The 23315-nt window shown below is 34.9% G+C and overlaps 3 protein-coding genes across 5 annotated transcripts; 2 read left to right on the top strand and 1 right to left on the bottom strand.

Annotated features, from left to right (window-relative positions):
- The first annotated feature begins 353 nt into the window (after positions 1–353).
- Positions 354–4091, top strand: LOC122281545 (probable calcium-binding protein CML21). 3 transcript variants are annotated; one of them, XM_043093121.1, is made up of 6 exons: positions 360–789; positions 1662–1908; positions 2097–2299; positions 2792–2966; positions 3650–3807; positions 3926–4091. In XM_043093121.1, exons 2-5 carry the CDS (start codon positions 1710–1712, stop codon positions 3760–3762), a joined length of 690 nt encoding a protein of 229 aa, XP_042949055.1. In that variant the 5' UTR covers positions 360–789; positions 1662–1709; the 3' UTR covers positions 3763–3807; positions 3926–4091. The 3 variants fall into 3 exon arrangements, with proteins under 3 accessions (XP_042949056.1, XP_042949055.1, XP_042949054.1); XM_043093120.1 differs by having other exon boundaries at positions 3650–4091; XM_043093122.1 differs by lacking the exons at positions 2792–2966; positions 3650–3807; positions 3926–4091 and adding an exon at positions 2530–2785 and having other exon boundaries at positions 354–789; positions 2097–2325.
- Positions 4092–6125: 2034 nt separating this feature from the next.
- LOC122281135 (KH domain-containing protein At5g56140) lies at positions 6126–12333 on the bottom strand. Its single transcript, XM_043092417.1, has 7 exons — positions 12015–12333; positions 11835–11920; positions 9240–9385; positions 8077–8196; positions 7882–7998; positions 6899–7042; positions 6126–6785 (listed from the first exon to the last, which is right to left on the bottom strand). The coding sequence occupies exons 1-7, from the start codon at positions 12155–12157 to the stop codon at positions 6636–6638; spliced, it is 906 nt and encodes a 301-aa protein (XP_042948351.1). The 5' UTR covers positions 12158–12333; the 3' UTR covers positions 6126–6635.
- A 3258-nt stretch (positions 12334–15591) lies between these two features.
- Positions 15592–21803, top strand: LOC122282030 (THO complex subunit 3). The gene is made up of 11 exons (XM_043093939.1): positions 15592–15781; positions 15902–15997; positions 16096–16225; positions 16612–16703; positions 16931–16999; positions 20076–20133; positions 20427–20526; positions 20733–20819; positions 20976–21054; positions 21311–21443; positions 21537–21803. The coding sequence occupies exons 1-11, from the start codon at positions 15719–15721 to the stop codon at positions 21569–21571; spliced, it is 942 nt and encodes a 313-aa protein (XP_042949873.1). The 5' UTR covers positions 15592–15718; the 3' UTR covers positions 21572–21803.
- The last annotated feature ends 1512 nt before the right edge of the window (positions 21804–23315 follow it).

Genomic DNA, 23315 nt, shown 5'->3' with positions numbered 1-23315 from the left:
AATATTTTAAACTTTTATCCCAACTCAAAATTTTTATCTTACTTAGCAAATCTGCTCTAAAATAATTGAGTGTATTTTTTCATCAACCATAATTACTATCCTAGTTTTTATAACAAATAAGATTGGTCAAAAGTTAAATAAAATATTATTATAATATTATTTTTATTTTAAAATTAAAAAAATTTAAATTATTTATTATATTTTATATAAAAATTATAATAATAAAATAAATTAAGAGGATCTCCCTAAGCCTAACATGGTGTGAGGGTAAGCTCTAATATTGTAATTTTTGTTTCCAGCCACGCAACAACGACAGCTACAACTTGTTAATTATATAATTATCATCTATCTGTTTGTAGTTGTAGCTTTGAGAGACAGAGAGACAGAGAAAAGTCAGCGAAGGTTTCAAGCGGCCTGATTAGATCCCTGGACGACAATACGTGGTGGGTACAGCACAAACATTGGTTCAAAATCGAATGAGAAACCGAGGAACCTTCCCATCCGAGCAAACAAACCCCACCACTTCATCTCCTCAACTTTAGCCTAGATCTTTAATAAACCTCTACAACATCCTTTTTCCAGATATTAGCTTTTCTAGAAGCTGCAGTTGATTTTGTTTCAGCCTGTTTGTTTCCCTTTCTCTTCCGGCTCTCTCTCTCTTCCATTTCTTCATATTCTTTGGTGGGGTGCGTTCCTTCTTCAATAGATTGATGACTATTAAGATTCGGTAACAAAAGCCTTTTCCAAAGCGTGTTTGTCGGACTCGATTCTGTACGGGGAGCTGGGAAGGTACCTACCTGTTTTTTTCTCTTTTTCATTCCTGGTACTCTGAAGCATTGGATTTGTCATTATTGTATTGCAAAACTGTAGTTCTAACAGGATTATGAGGCGAGCGTTACTTCCCGTCTGGTTGCTGGGAAGACGCAAGAGAGTTTAAAAAGGAATAATTGGGGAACTTTTTCTTGGTAAAATGTGCTTTACATTCTCAAATAAGCACGTGTTTTGCACCTTACTTCTTAAACTATCAAAACTATACATTAAACCCTCCAACTATAAAAAACCGACAATCAAAACTATACATTAAACCGATAATTTCTCTGTAATTTGAGGACGCAAAGTGTTAGTATTGATAGATTAAAGTACGAAGTATAACATACCTATTGGTTGGACGGTGAAAAGTGTATCTTCCTATTTTCTTTTTCCCTACACCTCTCATCAACCAATCAAGGTATTATAAAGCCAAGAAATATTCATGCTATTTTAGGCTCTCCCACATCAGCATGGATCTGAGAATGGAAGGATTTAATTCAAATCCATTGGTTACTCATTGAAGAAAAGATAAATCGGAAATGTGCTCCTATAGATGTTGGCAGAACACCTTCCATTCATTTTTTCAATATCCCAGAATTGGTAACGATGTATTGCCCCAGTAATGAAAACAAATTTATAAGTTGGTTGGAGTCACAAGCTAATGAGTTCGTGATCATACCTGTGCCTTAGAATCCCTTGCGATTTATTTGTTGGCTTGAGCAGTTATGGATATGGTTACCTCATGGGCTGAAATAATCGGTTCGTCATGCTTGACAATTTGCTCCATCTTGTGCCGTAATTCCTGGAATATTTTCTAACGTTCTTTGTTTTTTCCTATTTGTATGGGTAAGCACATATTTGGCTCATTATTGCATCCCATTTGGTCTCATTAACTGACAATGGGAAACATAGTTCGAAAGAGTGGATCCCCAAAAAAGGCTTGGATGCCAGAAACACAACTTGAGGTCAAAATGGTTGAAGCTATGAAGCAGAGAGCATCTGCAGGAAGTGCCACAAAATCATTCAACAGCATAATCTTGAAATTCCCAAAAATTGATGAGAGCTTGAGAAATTGCAAAGTAATTTTTGAGCAATTTGGTAAGTAACATTTCTATTCAATTCATGTTTGAGTATTTAGCAGTAGATATTTCTCTTGGAAACACAAAATTAGAGAAAAAAATTTATTGTTCTCTGCATATATGATCAGATCACGCATTATGCTTTCTATCTTTAAAATTTATAATTTGTAGCTGCTTATATGTATGTGTTCATTATTTTTCTTCTAGATGAGGATTCAAATGGTGCAATAGATCATGACGAGTTGAAAAAATGTTTCCATAAGCTGGAAATTTCATTTACAGAGAAGGAAATCAATGATCTCTTTGAGGCCTGCGATATTAATGAGGATATGGGTATGAAGTTCAATGAGTTCATTGTACTTCTCTGCCTTGTCTATCTTCTCAAAGATGACCCGACTGCCCTTCTTGCTGTATCCAGAATATACTTTCTGTTAAGGTATATTTGGTAGATATAAACATGATTTCCTCTCTTTTAGAGAAGGGTGACATTTCATATGCTTTATACCTTTTTGAGCGCTCAAATTGTATTTGAAAATAACTAATTGTTTCAAAGAGGGATATGCTGTCTTATTCAGTGATTTCTTGAGAGTTTTTGAAGTATCATGTCTGTGAAATCTTTTAACGTTTGTCTTTTTCGGAGGTTTAATTTTATCCATCCACCAAAATTTGAAGAACTGCTAAGCTGCTTCTGTAGAGTGAATTTTTCTGGATATTGGCCAAAAAATCCCAAGTCGACGTTCAGTTTCAATCAAGTGATGGTTAGAAAGTGTGAGCCACGTAAAAGAGGCAGATTAGGGGACCATCACCTTGCCATCCTGGCTTCCCTAATTTGTATCATCAAGAAATATCTGTTCTTCAGTAATTCTACTTTTACGTCCTCTTGTGTTCCTTGACACTACTAGAAATCACGCATGGGGATGCCTGATCTGGAGGCCACATTTGAAACATTGGTAGATGCATTCGTCTTCTTGGACAGGAACAAAGATGGTTATGTCAGCAAGAGTGAGATGGTAGAAGCCATAAATGAAACTACATCAGGAGAACGTTCTTCTGGACAGATAGCCATGAAAAGATTTGGTAACCTCTGTGTGTGTGTGCACGCCCGCGCACACATATATATGTACATGCATGCACATGACATAGACAAGCTCATATATTCTTTATATGTCATTAGTCATACTTATGTGCATAGGAAACTTGCATCACTGAGATGGTTTCTGGTGGCACATATGCTGGTCAATCTAAATTCTGTGTGTATATATATATGTTTATTTATATTTTGGAGCATTTTGAAGTTGGTTAAAACTTGATGCGCCATTGCAAGAAAATATTAATTCCATTGGTATGAGGGATAGGTGTTAACAAAAGGCTTCTTATTATTCACCTGAGCTAACGGTTGGTAGCTAGTATTTTTCTATAGAGAATGATCATTTATATACACTTGTGTTTTCTTTTTAAAAAAATAAAAGAGGACGGTACCCTGTAAACTTCTTGTGTTGATCTGTTTTCGGTATTATAGTTGGTTCTCCTGGGGACACTCGTCAGTTTGATGAACAAAAACTGACATGTTATGTTAACTGTGATGCACTCATAGATTAGAGTTGTCCATCGATGGTCAGATGTTGGCATTCTTCTAAGCATGTGTGGACCCTACTATATATTTTTTGGATGTGCATCAGACAATCTGGTGTACGAATCTATGTAAAGAAACAAAGATTTTCATAATAATGTTTATTGACTGAAATTGTTACTTTTTGCAGAAGAGATGGATTGGGATAAAAATGGAATGGTGAACTTCAAAGAATTTCTTTTTGCGTTCACCCGTTGGGTTGGAATTGATGATATGGAGGATGAAGAAGGTGAGGAGGTCTGAATTGATATATTTGAGCCTCTCCAGCATCTATGCTTATGATGAATGGTACTGAAGCTTCTCTAGCTGTTTAAGTTCATTTGTATTTTCTTTTCCAATAATAGTCATGCCGATATAAAGATGTAGTATCGGAACTTACATTTCTTAAATTTTGCATTGTACATAGTCAAGATATAGAACCAGTGCAACTGTTTTCTGCTCTGGATGATTTAAATGGTGAGAAGCAGTCATGCATGAAGGAGAGAGCCAGTTAAGGGATATTTGTTTGTTCCCTGCATTTGTGGCTAGAGAAGTATGGTTTTTTGAGATAATAATAGAATCGCATTCGCAAATGAAGGAAGTCGGGGTCAAGAGAGGAAAGTTTTCCTCTTCCATAGAAACTCTGTTTGCCCGCCCATACGGGTTGATCCAGCATTGCATGGAGAAGAACACTTTGCAACTTATAGGGGGATACGCTGTCTTCTAACAGTGACACATTATACCTTTAAATTAGGCCTGTAAACCGAAGTGTCGGCGTCAGTTTCAATAGAAAACCGATACACCACCGATACATTAAATCTCCAACGATCTTGACCGAAACCGATCGATAGGGAAGAAGAGAACCGGCCGGAGTTTGATCGGTCGGCACCGATCGGTTCGACGGTTTGGAGATCGGTTTCCACTTTTCAACTGCAGTGGGACTTCAACGGCGAGGGAGGAGGAGGCAGTGGCTCATGCCGCGTGCGAGGTTGTGGTCTGACGACAGAGTAGAGAAGAGAGAGAGAGAAATAGAGCAGAGCAGAGGTGATGGCGACGGCGCGAAGAAGAAAAGAGAAGAAATAGTCTGGCTAACCCTAGACTAAACGGTGCCGTTTGAATTTATTTATTTTTTTGTATCCTACGTCATCAAAACGATGCCGTTTCACTTAAACATATTTGAAAAAAAATAGGGATTTCATATGTCGGCCGATTCAGCGGTTTTCACTGTGTCGAACCGCGAACCGAATCGGCTGACGTCGGTTTGGCTTAAATCCTACCGCCGGCCGACCGGTTCTTTGACGGTTTCGGCCGGTTCCCTACTTTGGCGGCTGGTCTGATCGGTTCCGGCCGGTTTTTCAATTTTCTGTACAGCCCTACTTTAAATTATCAAAACATTATAATGGCAGTGCATCACTCATTTGTAGCCTATTATAACAATTGGACTTACGTATAAATAGAAATACCTTCTTGACAAGGCCATGTACAGGTGGTGAAAAGTGTTGTGAATAGTTATGAATAGAAATAAAAAATAATAATAGAATATTGAATAGTAATTAAAAGTAATAAATAGAAGTAAAAAGTAAGTGAAAAGTAATAATAAAGTAATAAATAATAATGGAGTATTTTGAGAATACTTGAGGTATTCTTGGTACTCAAATCTAGCAGTATAAAAATTTTACAATAGAATTATGGAAAAATCTGGCTGTAAGCATTTATGTGCACTAATATTTACATCTATTCAACATGATTGGTCAGAAAGTTAGATTTTAATGAAAATGGTACTAATTTAAATTTCGAATATGAAGACAAGAACATTGGTATACAGATTAGTAAATAAATTTACTTGTATGTAATAAAACTCAATCATTATTGTTAGGATCTTGCTAGTCTACCGTCTAGCATGTATTTCTGGATGTAATTGCTAGGCATTCTATCTATTTATTTAAAATATTTTTTAAACATTTAAAAATATATATACAAATCCATTATAGTAACTTTAAAGCAATTTTAAAAAATAAAATAAAATAAATAAAATTCACCAGCAATTAAACCCCAGAGGTAAAGTAGCATTTTTCTTATTATTATTAGGACACGCTTCTACTGTACCGCCCATCTCTTACGGCTGGGTATGCTCCTAGCACAATCTCACTTTTTTTTTTTTAATATCTTTAAATATTTAAAAATAAATAAATTCACTAACAGTAACAATTTTAATCATTAAAAAAATGCACTAATCATTCAAACTAAGCGAAAATAGCATTTTTCCTTGTTATTATATGACAGTACCGCATAGATGTGTTTAGATTGCCGTGTCGTAGTTGGATAAAAGTTGTGTTGATATCATGTTTACATTTTTTTTTTTTTAAGTAATTGTTATATGTGTTGATATCATGTTTACATTTTTTATTTTTTTTAAGTAATTGGTATATGAGTGAGTAACAACCTAACAGGTAATTCTCATTAACTCGATTGGTCGTTTAAAAGGCATCTTGAAATTTTGTTACATAAAGAACATACAGCAAACAACAATCCATCAAGGCAGCCACTCCTGACAATTCTCAAGACTTGATGCTGCAAGAATATGTTTGAGAATGCATTTAAATGGGGGAAGAAGGGAAACAGGAAAGGAATAAAAGCTATTGAAATTTGTACCAGCAGATACCAAAGAATGCTTCCCACCAGATCTAAGCACTACACTCCGATAAATACAAAATACTCCAGCCCAGACAACATGCAACAGGGTAGATCATTGTTTGTCTCAACTTGTTCGCAACCATACCATAACTCTCACCAGAGACCCCATCACCATCACAAGCTTACAGTATAACCTAAATAATAAGACAGCTTTGGAGAGGTTGTGCCCGACCAAAGTGACTGATGCAACACACATAAGCATACCCCCTAACTCAATATGGTACTTCCTTACGATAGTCTCTAAGCCTCCCCCTATAGGAAGAGATACAACACTTCATATAGAAACAAGTTAGAACTGGAACATGATGGTGCAATTATGTGCCAGTGCCCCGATGGCAGTTGGAGGGATTGTCTGGGACAGCAACACCTGCGGTGTGGGAACTGTTGTTTACTTGCAGAAACTAACACACAAGCTCCAAAAGCCCTCTTAGAATGAGGGTCCATTACCCCCGGGTCTTGGCCCTCTTCATACCAAGGTTGTTATGGAAAGGGGAAACTGAGCCAGACATTGGAGAACCCTCCTCACGAAGTGTACCATTAAGCATTGCTAGCTCCCGTAGCTGCTGCTTCTTGTAGAAATCCTGGGATTCATCCTAAATGAGAACCATCAAATGGAAAACTGTATTAGTGCAGATTAATTCAAAAAAGACAAACATGTGTGCAAAAATGTATAAAAATTTACAGGAGAGGGAAAGAGAGAACTTACCATAGGTTTCAGCAAATCTTCAAGTATCTCCCGTGCTTGCATTAGTCGTGCATCAACTATTTCCACTGGCAATTCTGCCTCAACTAAAATATGGAGAGGCTCGTTCAAATGCTCATACCCTGGTTTCCCCCTCATCATTTCTTCCTGTAAAACATAAGAAATACAACGATCTACAGTAATATTCTCATAATACGAGTGAAAAGCAGCATTATGCTCAGAGGTACATAGAATAGAATGATGGGCAAAACTGAACAAGTGTAGCACCAAATGCTATTTGATACATTAACACTCTGGCTTTTAGAATGAATCAGACGCGCTTCTTGCAAAACACATGGAGTTTTGAATTTCTAGTTTATTGCAAACAATAAGCACAAAGCCTTGATATAATCTTGGAGAAACTGTTCACGATAATAAATTGTAATTTCACTTTCCAGAATTTTTAACTGACACAAGAAACAAACATTCGTGCTACTCATAGGAAGTGGAGGGCTTTAAAAAAATATGTGGACAAAAGGCGCAAACAAGAGAAGGCAAACATGTGCTAAATATGTAATAGCTCACTCCAAAAATATGTTGCAAGTCATGGGAAGTGTTTGACATACCCACTCGAGAGATCATTAAAGGTCCACTGTGTGTGCAAGCTCGTGGGTGTGCATGGGTGGGGCGCATGTGCATTTGGGTGTGTGTGTGTATTTGATTCATAAGTTATGCATCTGTTGAGTGAACTCATGACCCCAGCCTCCATCCTGTTCTTATATGGGGAGGAGGTATCATTTGAGCTAAATCTCATCTGAAGCACTTGTACAAATTACAAATTTGTGATGGAAGTAGTTCCAAATATCACGTTAATCCAAGCTCATCAGTACACATGTGACAACATATATTTATGATATGAACCACTTAAAGGTGTAGTTCCTCATTTACAGGAGAAAACGAAAGCTTCAGCACGAACAATTATCAATAGAAGAAGATATCAATATTACCCTAGCTGGATCCTTAATGCTACCACGGCCTCTGATCAGAACACGGCACTCAGTATTTGCTTCTACTCGCTTAAGAGAGTTTCCTCTAGGACCAAGGAGACGCCCGACGAAATTATACTGTAACAACAAATCAACATCAGAAACTGCAGAATAAAATTATGAGCAATTGCACAGGAACAAGAAGTTTACTCATACATTAGGATATTTCTCAACAGGGATATCCACTCTGATGGTTCTTTTAACGATAAGACCAGATGAACTACCATGAGAATTCAGCCAGTTTTGTGCCGAGGCAGATGTTAGCAAACTTGGTATCTGCACATTATAATTCCAGGTTTCTTAAAACTTACAGTGACAGATAAATGCAACTGTCCTGCTTCTATAGAATGCATAAGATGTCGTGAAAATTTGGTTCATAGTAGCTTCCAAAGATTCTAAAATATAAATTACAAAAATTTTCAAGGAGCAGATCTAAACAATTGTTAAAATATTATATCACACACACATCTAAAAATTAAGTATGTTATAATTGAAGGCAAAAAAAAGCACAATAGAGCAACTAAAGCGATTTCTTACATTCAAATATAATCGTAGAAGAGCATAAACTCAAGGGATATAAATCTAAAAATCAAGAGCAGAATAATTAAACATTTGTAGTGAAAACTACTAGGAGGCTAGGTGGTCGATCAGTTTCTTGCATCAGATGAAGTCATCTGACCCCACCTGTTTCAGCATCACAGTATATCAATAACACTTGAAATACCAAAGGAATTAAATGATTGTATTTGATAAATGCTGGAAAGTTCAGTGGTCATGGCCAGTTGTTTCAGTGTCACAGCATATCAATAACACTTGAATTCACAAATCAGTACATCAATAAAACAAGATTGCACCCTTGTAAGCCAAACTGAATGACAATATTTCATAACCGAAGGGTCAGCAGTCAGCACTCTGCAGGAGAAATTCAGGACTCTTACAGTCTCAAAACTCTCATAAAGTGGAAGATGCTTTGCTCAATACTCTTTATAGAGGGCTTCCATGCTAGCAGGAATTGCAATTATATATCAGAAGTAAAATTCAAAAGCATGTCATCGATATGAGAGCCTTGAAGGAACAGGAAGAAACGTGAAACCATCTTATTAGATTTCTGGAACAGGATGCTAAGCTAAAATCTATTTTACATTGCTTGAAGATGTTAGCTTCAACTGCCTGTCAACATGTCAACATGTAGCATAATCTACAAACACTCAAATAAATGTTATGAGTTAGCACAAAATTAAAAGATCGAGTCAGGAATACTTCTGCAAATACAGTAAAATTAGATGGAAAAAGGTTATGTTAATGGTTAGTATCCGTACTTCTGATTGGAAACGCGATGCCCATCCATTCACATCGGCACCTCCATTTGAAAATATTCCTCCAGAAGCCAGGGGGCTAGCGTGTTCAAGCCCACTTTGACCTAAAACTGATGCATTCCCCAACAGTGTAGTTACACGCAATATTTCTGCTCCAAAAATGTCAATTTTCAAGAATAAGATGTACCAGTCAGCATTTGTTAAAAAGTTAGCAGTCACCACAAAATGGACAGACAACACGGTTTTTTTCTGAGTCAGTTAAAATTAACGCTCCTCATGAATAAATTTAATATTATAAATGATGTACTCTAGGAAAAAGAGAAAAGAAAAGAAAAACATAAAGTCTTACACATCTTGTTTAACTAAAGTTAGTTAATAAATGAGCATTGTCTTTGTGATTATGAGCTATACAAAAACGCAGTAGGTCTTGAACCAATGACCTCACCCTCCACCTGGTCTTACAAGGAAAGGAGAGGCTATTTGAGTTAGAACTCATTTGTGATATATATGAACATCATCATTCATTCAAAACAGCTATTTTAAAAGATTAGACTACATAATCTGTAGAAGTCAACATTCACACGTGAATTTGCAAAGTCACGCGGGTGAGAAAAAAAAGGAGAATATATATCTTGAAATTGCCACAATATCATCTCTAAAGCCTGGAAAGGTGGGAGCCTAAGCTAATATGATCTAGCTGCCACAATGAGGTCCCTTTTTCTTGAACTACAAACCGCATTTTTTAGCCAGTGTCCCAAAAGACCGCAATTTGTAGAAATACATCTAAAACTCACCAGCCTTGGTCATACCCACATGAAATAATATTATCTAGACCTAGTCCTTTATATCTTTATAATGATCAAAAACTACTACGTAGTCCTTGGGACAAGGCATTATGAAGCAGCCTACTAAGTGATATCTACAATCTTTTATGAAAGCCTGTACACAGTTTTTCAGAAGTTTCTAGATAGATTTCACAGCTTTAACCAGGACTCGGAACTCATGCAGGTATGCAACAAAACAATTGGATGGACTTAAATAAGTCCAGCCTAGAAGTAGCCCCTCTTACACGCTGCCAAGTATTTTTGCCTGTCTCCTCAGCTTATAGCAATTCTCAACCTATGGGTAACCCTAAAAAAAGTAAATACGTTTAAAGTTTCTCATAAAAATCTCCCAACCTAAAACTAACACATGTGGACATGTGCAATGGAAATAAGTTTTCCAGGATTGACAAAAACTTCATACTACCCCCATTTCCTAGTATTGCCCTTAATGCTTCTTTTTTTTTTTTATAAGTAGTATTGCACTTAATGCTACAAGTAAGAAAGAGAAAAAACCCCTATATTGTAGTTGAATTGCATACATCATATCGTAAATCTCCTTAAAACTCAAGACATAATTTCCCTTACTACCTATCAGCGCAGAAAACAAATCAATCTCACATAACCAAACTCAATACACCAAAATTAGGTATCTTTCAGCCATATAGTCAGCAAATTCATGCACCTTTGATCATACACAGACTATATGATCCTCTACTTAGTCCTACTAGGCACAATATCTGAAGCACTATCGATACAGTGGTCCTTTCAGCCCTAAATCCATCCATTAAATACTTGTAAAAAAATCCATCATCAAATAAAAAAGATAATATTCTGAAGCTTCATTACAGTACACACCAGCATCTTGGAGATTCTGGGATATTAAAAGCAGATGTCCAATCTATGTGCAATAAATCCTAAAGTTCCCACCTAAACAGAATTAACTGCAATTATAAAACAATGAGCAGATGTCGTAATAAACACACTTGTGCCAGTAGGTGGTTTTTTCTCCTGGAAACCTTTTTTGATACGTTTTTTGTCCTGGAAACCTTAGAAGCTAGATGCCGATCCATGTTGCCAAAATTAAAATTGGAAGTGAACAACTTACATCCACCCCTGCATAACTACTTGCAAGTCCACTAAACTAAATAGTACACTATAAATCCAGCCAAGACAGCTCATATGGTGCTAACCATTCGTATACGCTTATAATGAAAGAAAATGTTATATCAGATGAGAGGTGGCATGAAGCTCTAATGTTATAAAAAAGAAGCAACTTGCATTTACATGTCAATAAGACAAATGAGGAAGGGCAAAAAATTACAATATCAAAGGAAAAAGTTGGGACTTGGAAATTTACATATTTTAAACTATAAGTGAAAAATAAAATGTAAAAATAACTGAAATCTTCTAATTGAAATGCCTCAACCATTACATATGCAGGAGTCTCTAGCAGGAAGCAATTTAATCATATTGGCTTAATTGTATCCTCGTGTTTTTACAACTTTTGTTCTGTACACGATCTTCATCGATCCAGCAACAGGACAAACCGATCTTAATACACTCTAGTTCAATGAATAAACCAGTTTGTGTGGCCTTTTTCGAAAGATAAATGAATTAAGAATAATGATTTCGTATCATATTGGTAAAAGGTCCCCCGGATCTACCATTTGATATTGATTTAACTAGTTAGCAGTCACTTATAGGCCCCTGTCGACCTTATAATAGGTAGATACGTAAGGCAAGAAAAATGAATGTGAACCGAAAACTGACCGACCTTGGCTTAACAAGCGATAGGTATGAGGGAGCACGGGCATAAAAGGAGTAAGCTTGTGACGCTCTGCGAGTAACTCCGACAGATATCTGAGTCAAATATATGATCAATTCCAATAGGATCGGACAATAATAACAGAGTTGAAAAAATAAAGCTAAGTAGATCTTGTGAGTGGAGTGGTACTTTTCTTGGTCGACGAGGGCGGCGGCGGCGGCTGCTGCGGCGGAGGAGGCAGAGCGGAGGCCGGAGAGGTGGGGAGAGTGAGGGGCGGAGGGTGAGGGCGAGGGTGAGTAGGCCATGTACCTTCCACCACCGGACGTTGTCATTTCTAAAAATCTAAATGGATTCAATCGGATCCCTCGAGAGGCGAAGAGAGAGTGTGGTGTGGTCGCTTGCTGCTCTGCTCTTCTCTGCTCTTCTTTTCTCTTTCTGGCTCTGCCTCTGCCTCTTCCTCTGCCTCCAAGACGGACGCTCTGATCTCTACCCTATGCGTCGGTGCCTTGTTTTCATTTTTATATCTATTAATTTAGGCGTGTTTTGGTTTGCAATATGAGATCTCGTATAATTATTACAATATTTTTAAATTTTTATATAAAACTAGGTTAGAGATTGCACCTTTGCCTATTTAGGTTAGACAGACTTTTTATAAAAATAATATATATTTTTTTTAAAAGAGTTTGATTAATAAATAATTTAATACATAGCGATAAAAAAAAATTAACTTTAACAAATATTTTATAGAATAATAAGTTAGTAAGTATAATAATTACATATTTAGATATATTAAAAAATTAAAAAAATAGTTCAAAATTAAAGTTAAGATACATTAGAATAACATAAAGAAATAAAAATAGCATCATTATCACCACAATAAATACTTTTACCACACTCAAATAATACATAAGATTTGAGATTTTTTTTGAAATGTTTGACAAAAAATCCAAATAATGTGTTTTGATATAATTTTTTTAGTTTCGACATATTTGAACATATATTGTTTAGATTTAAGTGTTTTTCTTCGTGAGATATTTTTTTTTTTTCGTTTTATACTTATTGTTCTTTATTACTTTTTTTTTTCCTATAAATCTAAACATTTATACTCAGATTAAGATTTGAGTGTTTTAGAGAAATATGTGAGGGGTTGGGTTTGAGGGAATAGATAGAGAGGCAGATATCGAGGAGTAGAAGATAGATTCGAAATGAGATGAGAGAAGGAATCAGAAATGATAAAGAGATAGAAAAAGACAATTATATTCCTAAAACAAAAAAGTAAATAATTTAATAGATTTAATGGAAAAATAAAAAAGTTAACAGAAAAATAAGAAAAGTTACCATAAAAGTTAGATAGCCACTTATTATAATAAAATAAATATAATAAATAATTTGATTTTTTAATTTTAAAATAAAAATTATAGTCTAATAATATATTATTAGACTATAATAAGAGAAATTTTATAACATTATCTACTTATAAGAGAAAGACGATGTTCCAGGGACTATTATCTACTTATATCAACAAAATAATTATACAAAAATAATTTTATAATTTAATATAGTTTTTTCTGATTTATTAAATTTATTTTACAATAAAAATAATTTTATAATCTGACGAACTATATCAAATTATTTTAATTATAAAATTACTTTTATAAAATTTATTTATGGCTGTAGTATTTCTCTATTTACCAACTATTGATTGATGAATACAAAATTACTTCTCCTCCGTTATATCGTAACAAAGATTTGTAAATAAATAAATAAACTAAATAAATGTATAACAAGTTTTTAAAATTTTATCATGTTATTTTTTTAAAAATAAAAGTACCATTTATAAAGTAGTTTGATAAAAATATTGTCAAGATATGTTATATGTAATAAATAATAAGATATAAAAACTGTTAATATTAAAAATAGGCATAAAAACAGTCTTATTCTAAAATTTATAAATACACTTCTTCTTTTTTTATGTCTTTACAAAATATATATTCGTTACTTCTACCTCTATGTGTTTGTAAATTTTTTTTTTATTTTTTTATTTTTATTTTTTGGTGTTTGTACACTTTCAATTATACATCTAAATATTATTTTTTATTTTCTCAATCATGTTTAGACTTTTATTTATTATTAACTAGGTGTGATATATCTAGATTTTAGACTTCATGCAAATCCAATAAATGTAGCTGTACATGTTGTTTTTGGGTTGTTGAGATGTTACTTTTAGGTACTGTTTGGTCATTTGAATTTTTCATCTCAAATATAAAATTTTCATTTTATCATTACAACTTTTCTAAATTTCCATATAAAATATAATAAACAATTTAACTTTTTATTAACTTTTTCAAATCTTAAAATAATAATAATATTAAAATATAATATTTTAATATTTAATTTTAAAATTCAAAATTTTCATCTAAAAATTTTTAGTAATGCCGCGTATACATACATATTAGTAATGCATTTGCTCAAAAGAATAAAAAAAAAAGGATACAAAAAAATAAGATGAAGTGTTCAAAATCTTTAAAATCCCAAATGATCTTTTAGCAACACCAACTTTTAAATTTTCTTAAACTTGTATGACTAAAATAAAATCATGGGATGATTATACCAATAACTTTATCTCTCTTTTTTCATTTATTCTATAAGATAATATCTTCATGAGAGTTAAAATTTACGACATTTTTTCCCATTTGTTACTATGAATGATGAATTTATCTAAAGTAGTCAAATTACAATACAATAATGTCTCATTTGTTTTCACAAATGAGATTAGATGAATTGAAATTAAAGTTAAAAATTAAATAAAATATTATAAAAATATATTTTTTAATATTATTTTTATTTTAAAATTAAAAAAAATAAATTATTTATTATATTTTGTATGAAAATTAAAATTTTAATAATTAATCTAACTGGTATAAATTATCACCATAAGTATAGCCTAGTATTATATTTTGGAATTGATTAAAAAAATAAATCAGAGATTTTTTTTTTTCATATTTTCACCTTAAGTTTCATCAAAATATTTATTATATCGTGAATGATATGGATAATCTTAGGTTTGTAAACCCATTAAACTCGAAAAAAATATATAGTTTATAAATAAATTTCATAAAATAAAATTTATAAATTGATATAATTTATTAGTGTATTGATAAGAGATTAATTAAAGAATTTACCCAACTTAAGTATAGATAAATTGTCGTACGATAAGATTTATATAATTCTAATTATGATTTAAGTCTCGTTTGATTACATAATTCAGATTATATAATATGAGATATTTTATTAAAAGTTAAATAAAATATTATTATAATATAATTTTTAATAGTAATTTTATTTTAGAATTTAAAAAATAAAATATTTATTATATTTTATATAAAAATTTTAAAAAATTATAATAATAAAATAAAATAAAATAAAATGAGATTGTTTGTTCCAAATACTAAACCTAAGAATCTATCACTATTTGTCAACAAAAATGCTTGGCTCTTCAGGAAAAAAAAAATGGTTGTGTTTGGTTACAATAAATTTTTGTCTCAAATATAAAATTTTTATCTCATCATTATAACTTTCTCAAATCTCCATATAAAATATAATAAATAATTTAATTTTTTTAAATTTTAATATAATAATAATATTAAAATATAATATTTTAATATTTACTTTTAAAATTTAAAATTTTTATTTGAGAATTATCAGTAATCAAGCATAACGGCCGTCATGATTTGGGTCAACCTGACCGGCATGTCTAACCAACATCCCCCCCCCCCCCCCAACCGGGGCGCGGCCCCTTCCCCTCTCTCTCCGAAATTCAGCCCAATTAATGAGAGTACCAGTTCAGGAAAAAGAGCCTGGGAGAATTTGATTCGAGTGTGAAATCAGAAGAAATGGAGGCAACCTTACCTTTCAAGAATCTCCATAGCCGAGAGTATCAAGGTCACAAGAAGAAGGTTATCTCTCCTTCTCTCTCCCCCGCCTCCACGTGTATTAGTCTCCATGCGCAACCCTAGAGTAATTGATTAATTTTTCATCTCGTTAACAAATTAATGGCTGTTGGGTTCCAATGAAAGGTGCATTCGGTCGCTTGGAATTGCTCAGGCACGAAGCTCGCTTCTGGTTCCGTGGATCAAACCGCTCGTGTCTGGCACATTGAGCCGCACGGACACGTAAGCTACCCTTCTAAAATCAACATTTGTTGTTGTTAATTGAAGTTATCAATAACGATAACCATAATGATTCGCTTGTTTGAGGGTGTTTGTTACAGGGTAAGGTTAAAGATATTGAATTGAAGGGTCACACTGATAGTGTGGATCAGCTGTGTTGGGACCCCAAACACGCTGATCTAATTGCAACTGCGTCAGGTGACAAGACTGTGCGTTTGTGGGATGCTCGAAGTATGTAAAAATCCATTCTTTCCACTTCATTAGCGATAGGAACTTTTTTAATAAGCTAACACGAAAATATGCTACTATATCCGAGTCCTTGAAACTGTATACGAGAGATAGAGTGAAGTGAGTTGAACTTGGGAGCACTTGCTCTGGTACCTTGACCATTTGTCCCAAACGCTAAACCACTATGCCTACACATGCTATCTATCCATCTAGGTTTTTTCTTATCGGTAAACTATATTTTTATTGACCAAAAGAATAGACAAAAGCCCGGGTATACAGAACATATTCAAGAGTTCCCAACCCCCCACCACACAAAGATCCCACCTTATACTTTTCATAAAAACGATTAGAGAATATGCATACACTTATGTCTATGTTGGGTTTTACAGGTGGGAAATGCTCACAGCAGGCAGAACTTAGTGGGGAGAACATCAACATTACGTATAAACCCGATGGGACACATGTAGCTGTTGGCAATAGGGTGGGTAATATTTTCAGGAGTCCGCATGGATGCTAAAACATCTGCAGGGTTGATACTGTTCTGACATGATATTTTTCTCTCCAAATCTGTTTGAGTTATTACTTCCATTGCTGTATAACCATTGTATCTTAAGCAGGACTTGGATAGATATGGTAATCACCGAGTGTTGCCATGCTACAAATAGTAACTTGCTGCTGTTTCTTACTCTAATCTCTCATCGACTGCAGGATGATGAACTAACAATACTGGATGTTCGGAAATTTAGGCCAATCCATAAGCGCAAATTCAGCTATGAGGTAATATATAGTTCCAAACTTGATGTTAAAATTTTTGTTTTTCTTCATCAATTGTTTATGATGTTTATATAAATTTTAATTGTTTGTCAATTTAGTCCGGTGCCTCATCTAATTAAAGTTAGGAATGTGTACAGACACATACACACATCTCACCTTGAAATATGTTTTGGATGAACATCACCATCTGGCTCTGGTTAAGGTCATATTTCTTTTTGGCATGGCCCTCCACATTGCTTGAACTAGATAAATGTCATTTCTAACACCAATAGTTGTGAAATCACCACTTGTCTCCAAATTTTAAACTGATGGGAAGGGGTAGATTTTAATATTTATATTTGTCTCAACACTCTCCCTCACGTGTGTGCCAAACTCCTTCTTAGGCCCCGTTTGGTTACACAGATGGGATGTTTTGAATAATAATGAATAAAATATTGTTAGAATATAATTTTTTAATATTAGTTTGGTATTGGGATTTAAAAAAGTTAAATTGTTTATTATATTTTGTATGGAGATTTGAAAAAATTGTAATGATGAGATAAGATTTGATTTTTAGTTTTGGTTAACCAATCTGGGCCTTACTAAGGGACCCAACACATGGAATATTTAAATTAAATGGGTAAAGTGTAGAATCAAGATTTGAACTCAGGTTCTTTGATCTAATACTACGTGAAATCATTACCTGTTCTAAAAGTTTAAGTTGATGAGAAGAGATAGATTTTTAATATTTATATTTGTCTTAACAATAGTTACTTCTTAGACACATAATCAAACCTATTTACATGAATCTACCTTATTTTTTGAAGTAAGATAAAGTTTCAATGAATAAAGTAAATAGGCATAACCCAACTGCATAGAAAATAAATGAAAGAGAACACCTTGTTACAAGTTGGAGATAGAAAATGATACAAGAAGTCATGAAAGCTAGCTCCATTGAATATAATAACAGAAGCCCACAGAAAGGTGTGGAAAAAGAAACTTCTAAGCTCATACAAATAGCGCTAGGGAGCTTCAATGCTATGGCCATTCCTTTCAAGCCAAACACACCATAGGAAACATAAAGGAATCATTCTCCATATAGCAGCAATTTGGGGATTGCCTTGAAGGCCTTTCCAACAAGCAAAATGATCCACCACCCTTCTAGGAATCACCTATGCAAGTCCGGTCTAGCTAAAAAACTCATCCCATAGCACCCTTGCCACCTCACAGTGAATTTGCCTCATGGTAGCCATAATTTTTCTTTGATAAATAAGAATTTTATCAAAAAACACGAATAGACTCAACCCATGTATACATGAGAAGCACCTAACTAGAGAGTTGGTGAAGGAAGACATGAAGAGAAACTCTTAAGAATGAAAGCTATAATTATCATGAGCGGAAACCTAGACATAAAAAAAGTTTTCAGTATTGTGTAACCAAGCTTATCAGTTGTCTTCTCACAATCGTCAAATTTCTGCTCATTGTGGTCCTTCCACTCACACTACATCACACATAATAGAATCTTCCCCCAAACTTCCACAACTCAATGGCCTACCTCATGACTTCTCCCTCAGGGTAGTAAATCTACTACCCTTTGGGGTACCCCTCATTGCACATCTAAAAGATAAAAGACTAAGCCCATACAGTTCTAGTTGCTTTGCAGTGTAACAAGAGATGATACGTTGTTTACCTGATCTTCTTGTAGATGCAAAACCAATCCATTACTACCCACGGGTGGGTAGCCCAAGTGGTAAGGGAAAACTTGTGTGCATGAGCCCCATTTCACAAGTTCGATTCACCCTAGGATCAAATTGCGATTTAAGTGGGAGGCTATGGAGGTGGGTTGTTGTGCTAGTTTCCCCGAGGGTTTAGGTTCCATGGGTGGGTCTTAAGGGCTCTGCCGTGGTGGCTTCCTTGCCATTAAAAAAAAAAAAAACCCAATCCATTACTAATATTCTCATTCTTCTAAGATTTGTCAAAAAAAAAAAAAAAAATTCTCATTCTTCTAAGATTATTCATAGTTAGGATCTTCCCTAGTGCAGTTGTCCACGTAAAGAACGCCACTCACGGTGGAACTTTGTTTTTCCAAATGCCTTTCCACGGAAAAATAGTGCTTGTAGGTCGCAAGTGTCTAAATTGTCTTGACTTCAAACTTCCTTTTCTTAGACATTGCCCACGAGATCCTATCCTTGCCACCTCCTATATTGGCAAAATATAAGAGATTAAAAAAAGAGAAAAACAACTCTGCTTCCCAATCTTCTGCTGATTGAGTAAAGGTGACGATCAATTCTTAAGGGCCAATGGATCACTACCAACAGTCTGCCACTGATGCTTCCTGTCCATGGAAGATTCCAAACAATTCCCCAAAAAAATTGGTTGTTGCATAATTTTATTTATTTGTTCAACATATAGTTGTGTAAGTGTGATACCCCATTCTGGTAAGTGAGGCTAGGTGGTGTATGGGATCCCATGTTGCTTTGAAATGAGAAATTCTTGCTCTTTATAATGTTCCAATCAGGTTTTAATTTTATAATTGACTAGTCCTTTTGGAGTATAGGCTATATGTTTTGGACCATCCATTGGGGTGTTACAAATGGTATCATAACTTATCCCAACCAGAAATGTGGACTTGAGCCATGCCACGATAGACTGGCTTGTTAGGAATATAAGGGGGGAGATTGTGATACCTCATTTAAGAGTAGGTAGTATATGAGATCTCACGTTGCTTAGGAAAGAGAAGTTCTTGTTCTTTATAATGTTTCAATGGGACTCCAATTATATCATTAATTATTCCTTTTGGAGTAAATGTCATGTGGTTTGGGCCTTCCATTGGAGCGTTACAGTAAGCAATGTACTGCATGAGTTTTCAAGGTAGTGCAATCCACTATGCGCTTAAATGAAGGAGGAGAATCCAATCGCTTGGGTTTGAATCCGAGTTATTTGTTCCTGCCCCTACATGTTATCAGGTTCTCAATATGTTAGGTCTGTCAAGGGGGAGGCTGCTTCCTAAAATCTGAGGGATGTCGTCAATTTTTATCTGTGTTAATTTATTTTATATATCATTTGCTTCTTGAATAGTGCACTTCCTTTTTTTTCCCAGGTAAATGAGATTGCGTGGAACATGACGGGGGAGATGTTCTTTTTGACCACTGGAAATGGTACAAATGATTCTAAGAGGGCAATCACTTTTCTTTCTGTGATATAATTTCTTTTTGATAAGTAATATAAGATTATATTACGGCAGAGGAAGGTTTGTACCCCTGTAAACAGAATTCACCTTAATGGGGGAAGGGAATAGTGCCAGAAACTCTTGAAAAAAAAAAAACAGAAGACCCTACAGTAATTTGGACCATTGTGCTATTAATTTTATAATATTTACCGATTAGAAGATGAACTTTGTGCCATCTTTGGATGCCCGAATAGACATTTGATTATATAATCTTCTGCTTAGGTACTGTTGAAGTACTAGCATACCCATCTCTGCGACCGCTTGACACACTTATGGCTCATACAGCTGGCTGCTATTGTATTGCAATTGATCCAATAGGAAGGTGGGCATCAACACTCTCTTATATGTTTTGAGCTTTTCACTTGTTAAAATAGCTTCTTATAACTACTTATGCAGATATAAAATTGTGGTCACTTTTCTCTATGCTAACCTAATCATATATTTGTTCATATATTGTAAGATATATACTACAATGGATATAAAGAGTTTGTTTCTCAAACTTCCAATTATTTTTTCTGAATGTGACAGATACTTTGCTGTTGGAAGTGCTGATTCCTTAGTCAGCCTTTGGGATATATCACAGATGCTGTGTGAGCGAACATTTACAAAACTTGAGTGAGTTTTCCCTTTGGGATATATCATATAATGTGTTAGTGTTCAGTGATCTTTGCAGTTATTAACCAATTTTTAACATTTGTGGGGGATACTGTGACTGATGCTTTGGACAAAAATTTGCATCCCTGTGCATTGGCCTTTCAATACCTTTCTTAGATGGCCCGTCCGCACAATAAGCTTTAATTACACCGGAGATTATATTGCTTCTGCCAGTGAAGACTTGTTCATTGATATAGTAAGTATCCGTATGACTTAACTAAATTTTCTTTCCCTAAGAACTGCGTTCTAAGTGTGAGAAAAGCTTGTCCTACTGCATTCAACTTTTTAGCTGAAGATACAGTTCAGCCCATTAATCTTCAATTCAGGCTTAAGTCATTTGAGATCTGAACGTGTTAATTAAGTGGGACAAACATGGATTCTATGTTTCTCGACTCACTTTAAAGTTAGATAAGATAAAGATGAATTGGTGATATTGCTACTGTGTGGTACAGTCAAATGTTCGAACTGGACGGACAGTGCATCAGATACCATGTCGGGCTGCCATGAACAGCGTGGAATGGAATCCTAAATACAATTTACTTGCATATGCTGGAGATGACAAAAACAAATATCAGGCTGATGAAGGTACTGCAGTTCCTTGCTGTTCGATAATTTCATACATTGGTGAAGAACATCAGTTTCATACATATATAAGTTCCCTTTAATTCTTCTTGGCAGGTGTTTTTAGAATATTTGGCTTTGAAAGCGCCTAATATAAAAGGCAAGAGAGCATTTGGGCCAGGTTTTTAATCAATTTTGCGTGAAGAACACCAATTGGATTTGTCGGACTATGGCTCATAGTGGCTTTTATTTAAATTTAGAGATAACTGAAAGTTGTAACCATGGTTGTAATCGCGGCACAACTTGTGTTAATTTACTTTTCTGAGGTTGGATGATTATATAGAAGAAACGAAAGAGAAGCAACTTTTTGGAGCTTTCTGATAAGTTGCGCAGAGTAATATGATTTACAGAACGCTTCTAACCAGTACATCCTATAAGCATAGAATAACGGAGACCAATGAAATAATGCCACCTAGGGAATACAAGTTCTAGGAAATGCGGTGCGGTGCAGTGGAATTTCAGATATTGAAGGGGTCTGAGTTCGAGACCCAACCCCCCCCCCCTCTCTCTCTCTCTCTCTCTCTCTCTCTCTCTCTCTCTCTCTCGTCCTTGAATAACTGCGACATATCTGCACTTCATTTCTCCTCTCCCTACCCCTTTATCTTTACCCCCGACGACACCAAGTACTTGGATCACAATATCACCCGCCGGTACTCTTCGAGTGGAAAGCCTTCTCCCAAATTTCCCGTTGGTGGACATATGTTTAAACCAGGATAAGTTCTTCATGGGTCTAAGCTAAAACTCATCAAAACCACTTAAATCAGGTACCCCTTATTATCTTAAACCAAAAGTTCATTCCAAAAAGTAGCAAATCCTTTCTAAATGCTTAAGTTGAAGAAGACCCAGAAGGGAAAAAACTGAACTTGCTAGCTTCAAACAGTTCCATATCCCATTACATTGTAGAGTTTCCAGCTTTTAAGCATCAATGAACGGAACTTGAGCCAGCAAATCATCCATGAAATTCAAAACTCTTGATTTTCTCAGATATATGACCACAAAAAATAAAAGTAAAAATAATTTTTTGGCATATTTTTAAAACACATAAGAAGAAAAATGAAAGAAAATGAAAAAAAAAAACTACGGCCAATAAATTGCACAATAGGGGCTGCAATGATTCTTTATTTTGCTTACTGATGTTTTCCTAATTTTATTGATCGTGAAGGAGAGGGAAGGAGAGAGAAATTTTAGAGTTTGGTTCAAAGAGAGAGGGGGGTGGGTCTCGAACTCAGACCTTCAATCTGTGAATTTCCTCTGCAGCTCATTCTACTGCCCAAAACATGTATTTCCTACGTGGCACTTCTCCATCGGTTTCCGTTGTTCTACACTTACAGGATCTACCGGTTAGAAGTTATTCTTTATGATTTATTATTTTTGCCTATTTGAAATTGTCGCCGAAACGCCTGTGGTTGGGATTTTTGACGGTCTGTTGCTTGTTGATGGACCGGCAACAATCAGAGAGTGGGGATCCTAACAAGTCAAATTTTAGGCAGCAGTTCCTCTTTGGAACCGTCGGTCTGTCCTTGGCCTTTTAACAACCCCTAATAAAAAGCTGGCCACATATAAAATTCTATACTGCATATCATGAGTCTGGTCTTATATGATAAAGAGAAAAACATTGAATCGGTCCATGTATTTTTCTTCAAATAACAGCCCTTCAATGAAAAAATGCCACTTATGAATCCAATTTTATCAATATTGTAACCGTACTACATACTAATAAAATTCATTCCATCAGAAATCTTCTTCTCCTTTCTAGGCAAAATGCTTCTCCGCCTCCCCCCTCTCATAACCAACTTGCATCAGCGTCGGGCCCTCCCTCTATCACTTTGCACCGGC

The sequence above is a fragment of the Carya illinoinensis genome, chromosome 11 (genome assembly GCF_018687715.1).
Source record: "Carya illinoinensis cultivar Pawnee chromosome 11, C.illinoinensisPawnee_v1, whole genome shotgun sequence".
Taxonomy (NCBI): domain Eukaryota; kingdom Viridiplantae; phylum Streptophyta; class Magnoliopsida; order Fagales; family Juglandaceae; genus Carya; species Carya illinoinensis.
Note: the sequence above shows the minus strand (reverse complement) of the source record. Positions and strands in the feature narration are given on the sequence as shown.

Bases quoted from the DNA above. Each gene is read 5' to 3' on its own strand.
- LOC122281545 (XM_043093121.1), top strand. From the start codon at position 1,710: ATGGGAAACATAGTTCGAAAGAGTGGATCCCCAAAAAAGGCTTGGATG. The intron at 1,909-2,096 runs GTAAGTAACATT...TTTTTCTTCTAG, and splicing joins AGTAATTTTTGAGCAATTTG to ATGAGGATTCAAATGGTGCA. The intron at 2,967-3,649 runs GTAACCTCTGTG...TACTTTTTGCAG, and splicing joins GATAGCCATGAAAAGATTTG to AAGAGATGGATTGGGATAAA.
- LOC122281135 (XM_043092417.1), bottom strand. From the start codon at position 12,157: ATGACAACGTCCGGTGGTGGAAGGTACATGGCCTACTCACCCTCGCCC. The intron at 8,197-9,239 runs GTACGGATACTA...TATAATGTGCAG, and splicing joins CATCGCGTTTCCAATCAGAA to ATACCAAGTTTGCTAACATC. The intron at 7,999-8,076 runs GTATGAGTAAAC...TTGTTGTTACAG, and splicing joins CTGTTGAGAAATATCCTAAT to TATAATTTCGTCGGGCGTCT.
- LOC122282030 (XM_043093939.1), top strand. From the start codon at position 15,719: ATGGAGGCAACCTTACCTTTCAAGAATCTCCATAGCCGAGAGTATCAA. The intron at 17,000-20,075 runs GTAATATATAGT...TTTTTTTCCCAG, and splicing joins AGCGCAAATTCAGCTATGAG to GTAAATGAGATTGCGTGGAA. The intron at 20,527-20,732 runs GTGGGCATCAAC...TGAATGTGACAG, and splicing joins GCAATTGATCCAATAGGAAG to ATACTTTGCTGTTGGAAGTG.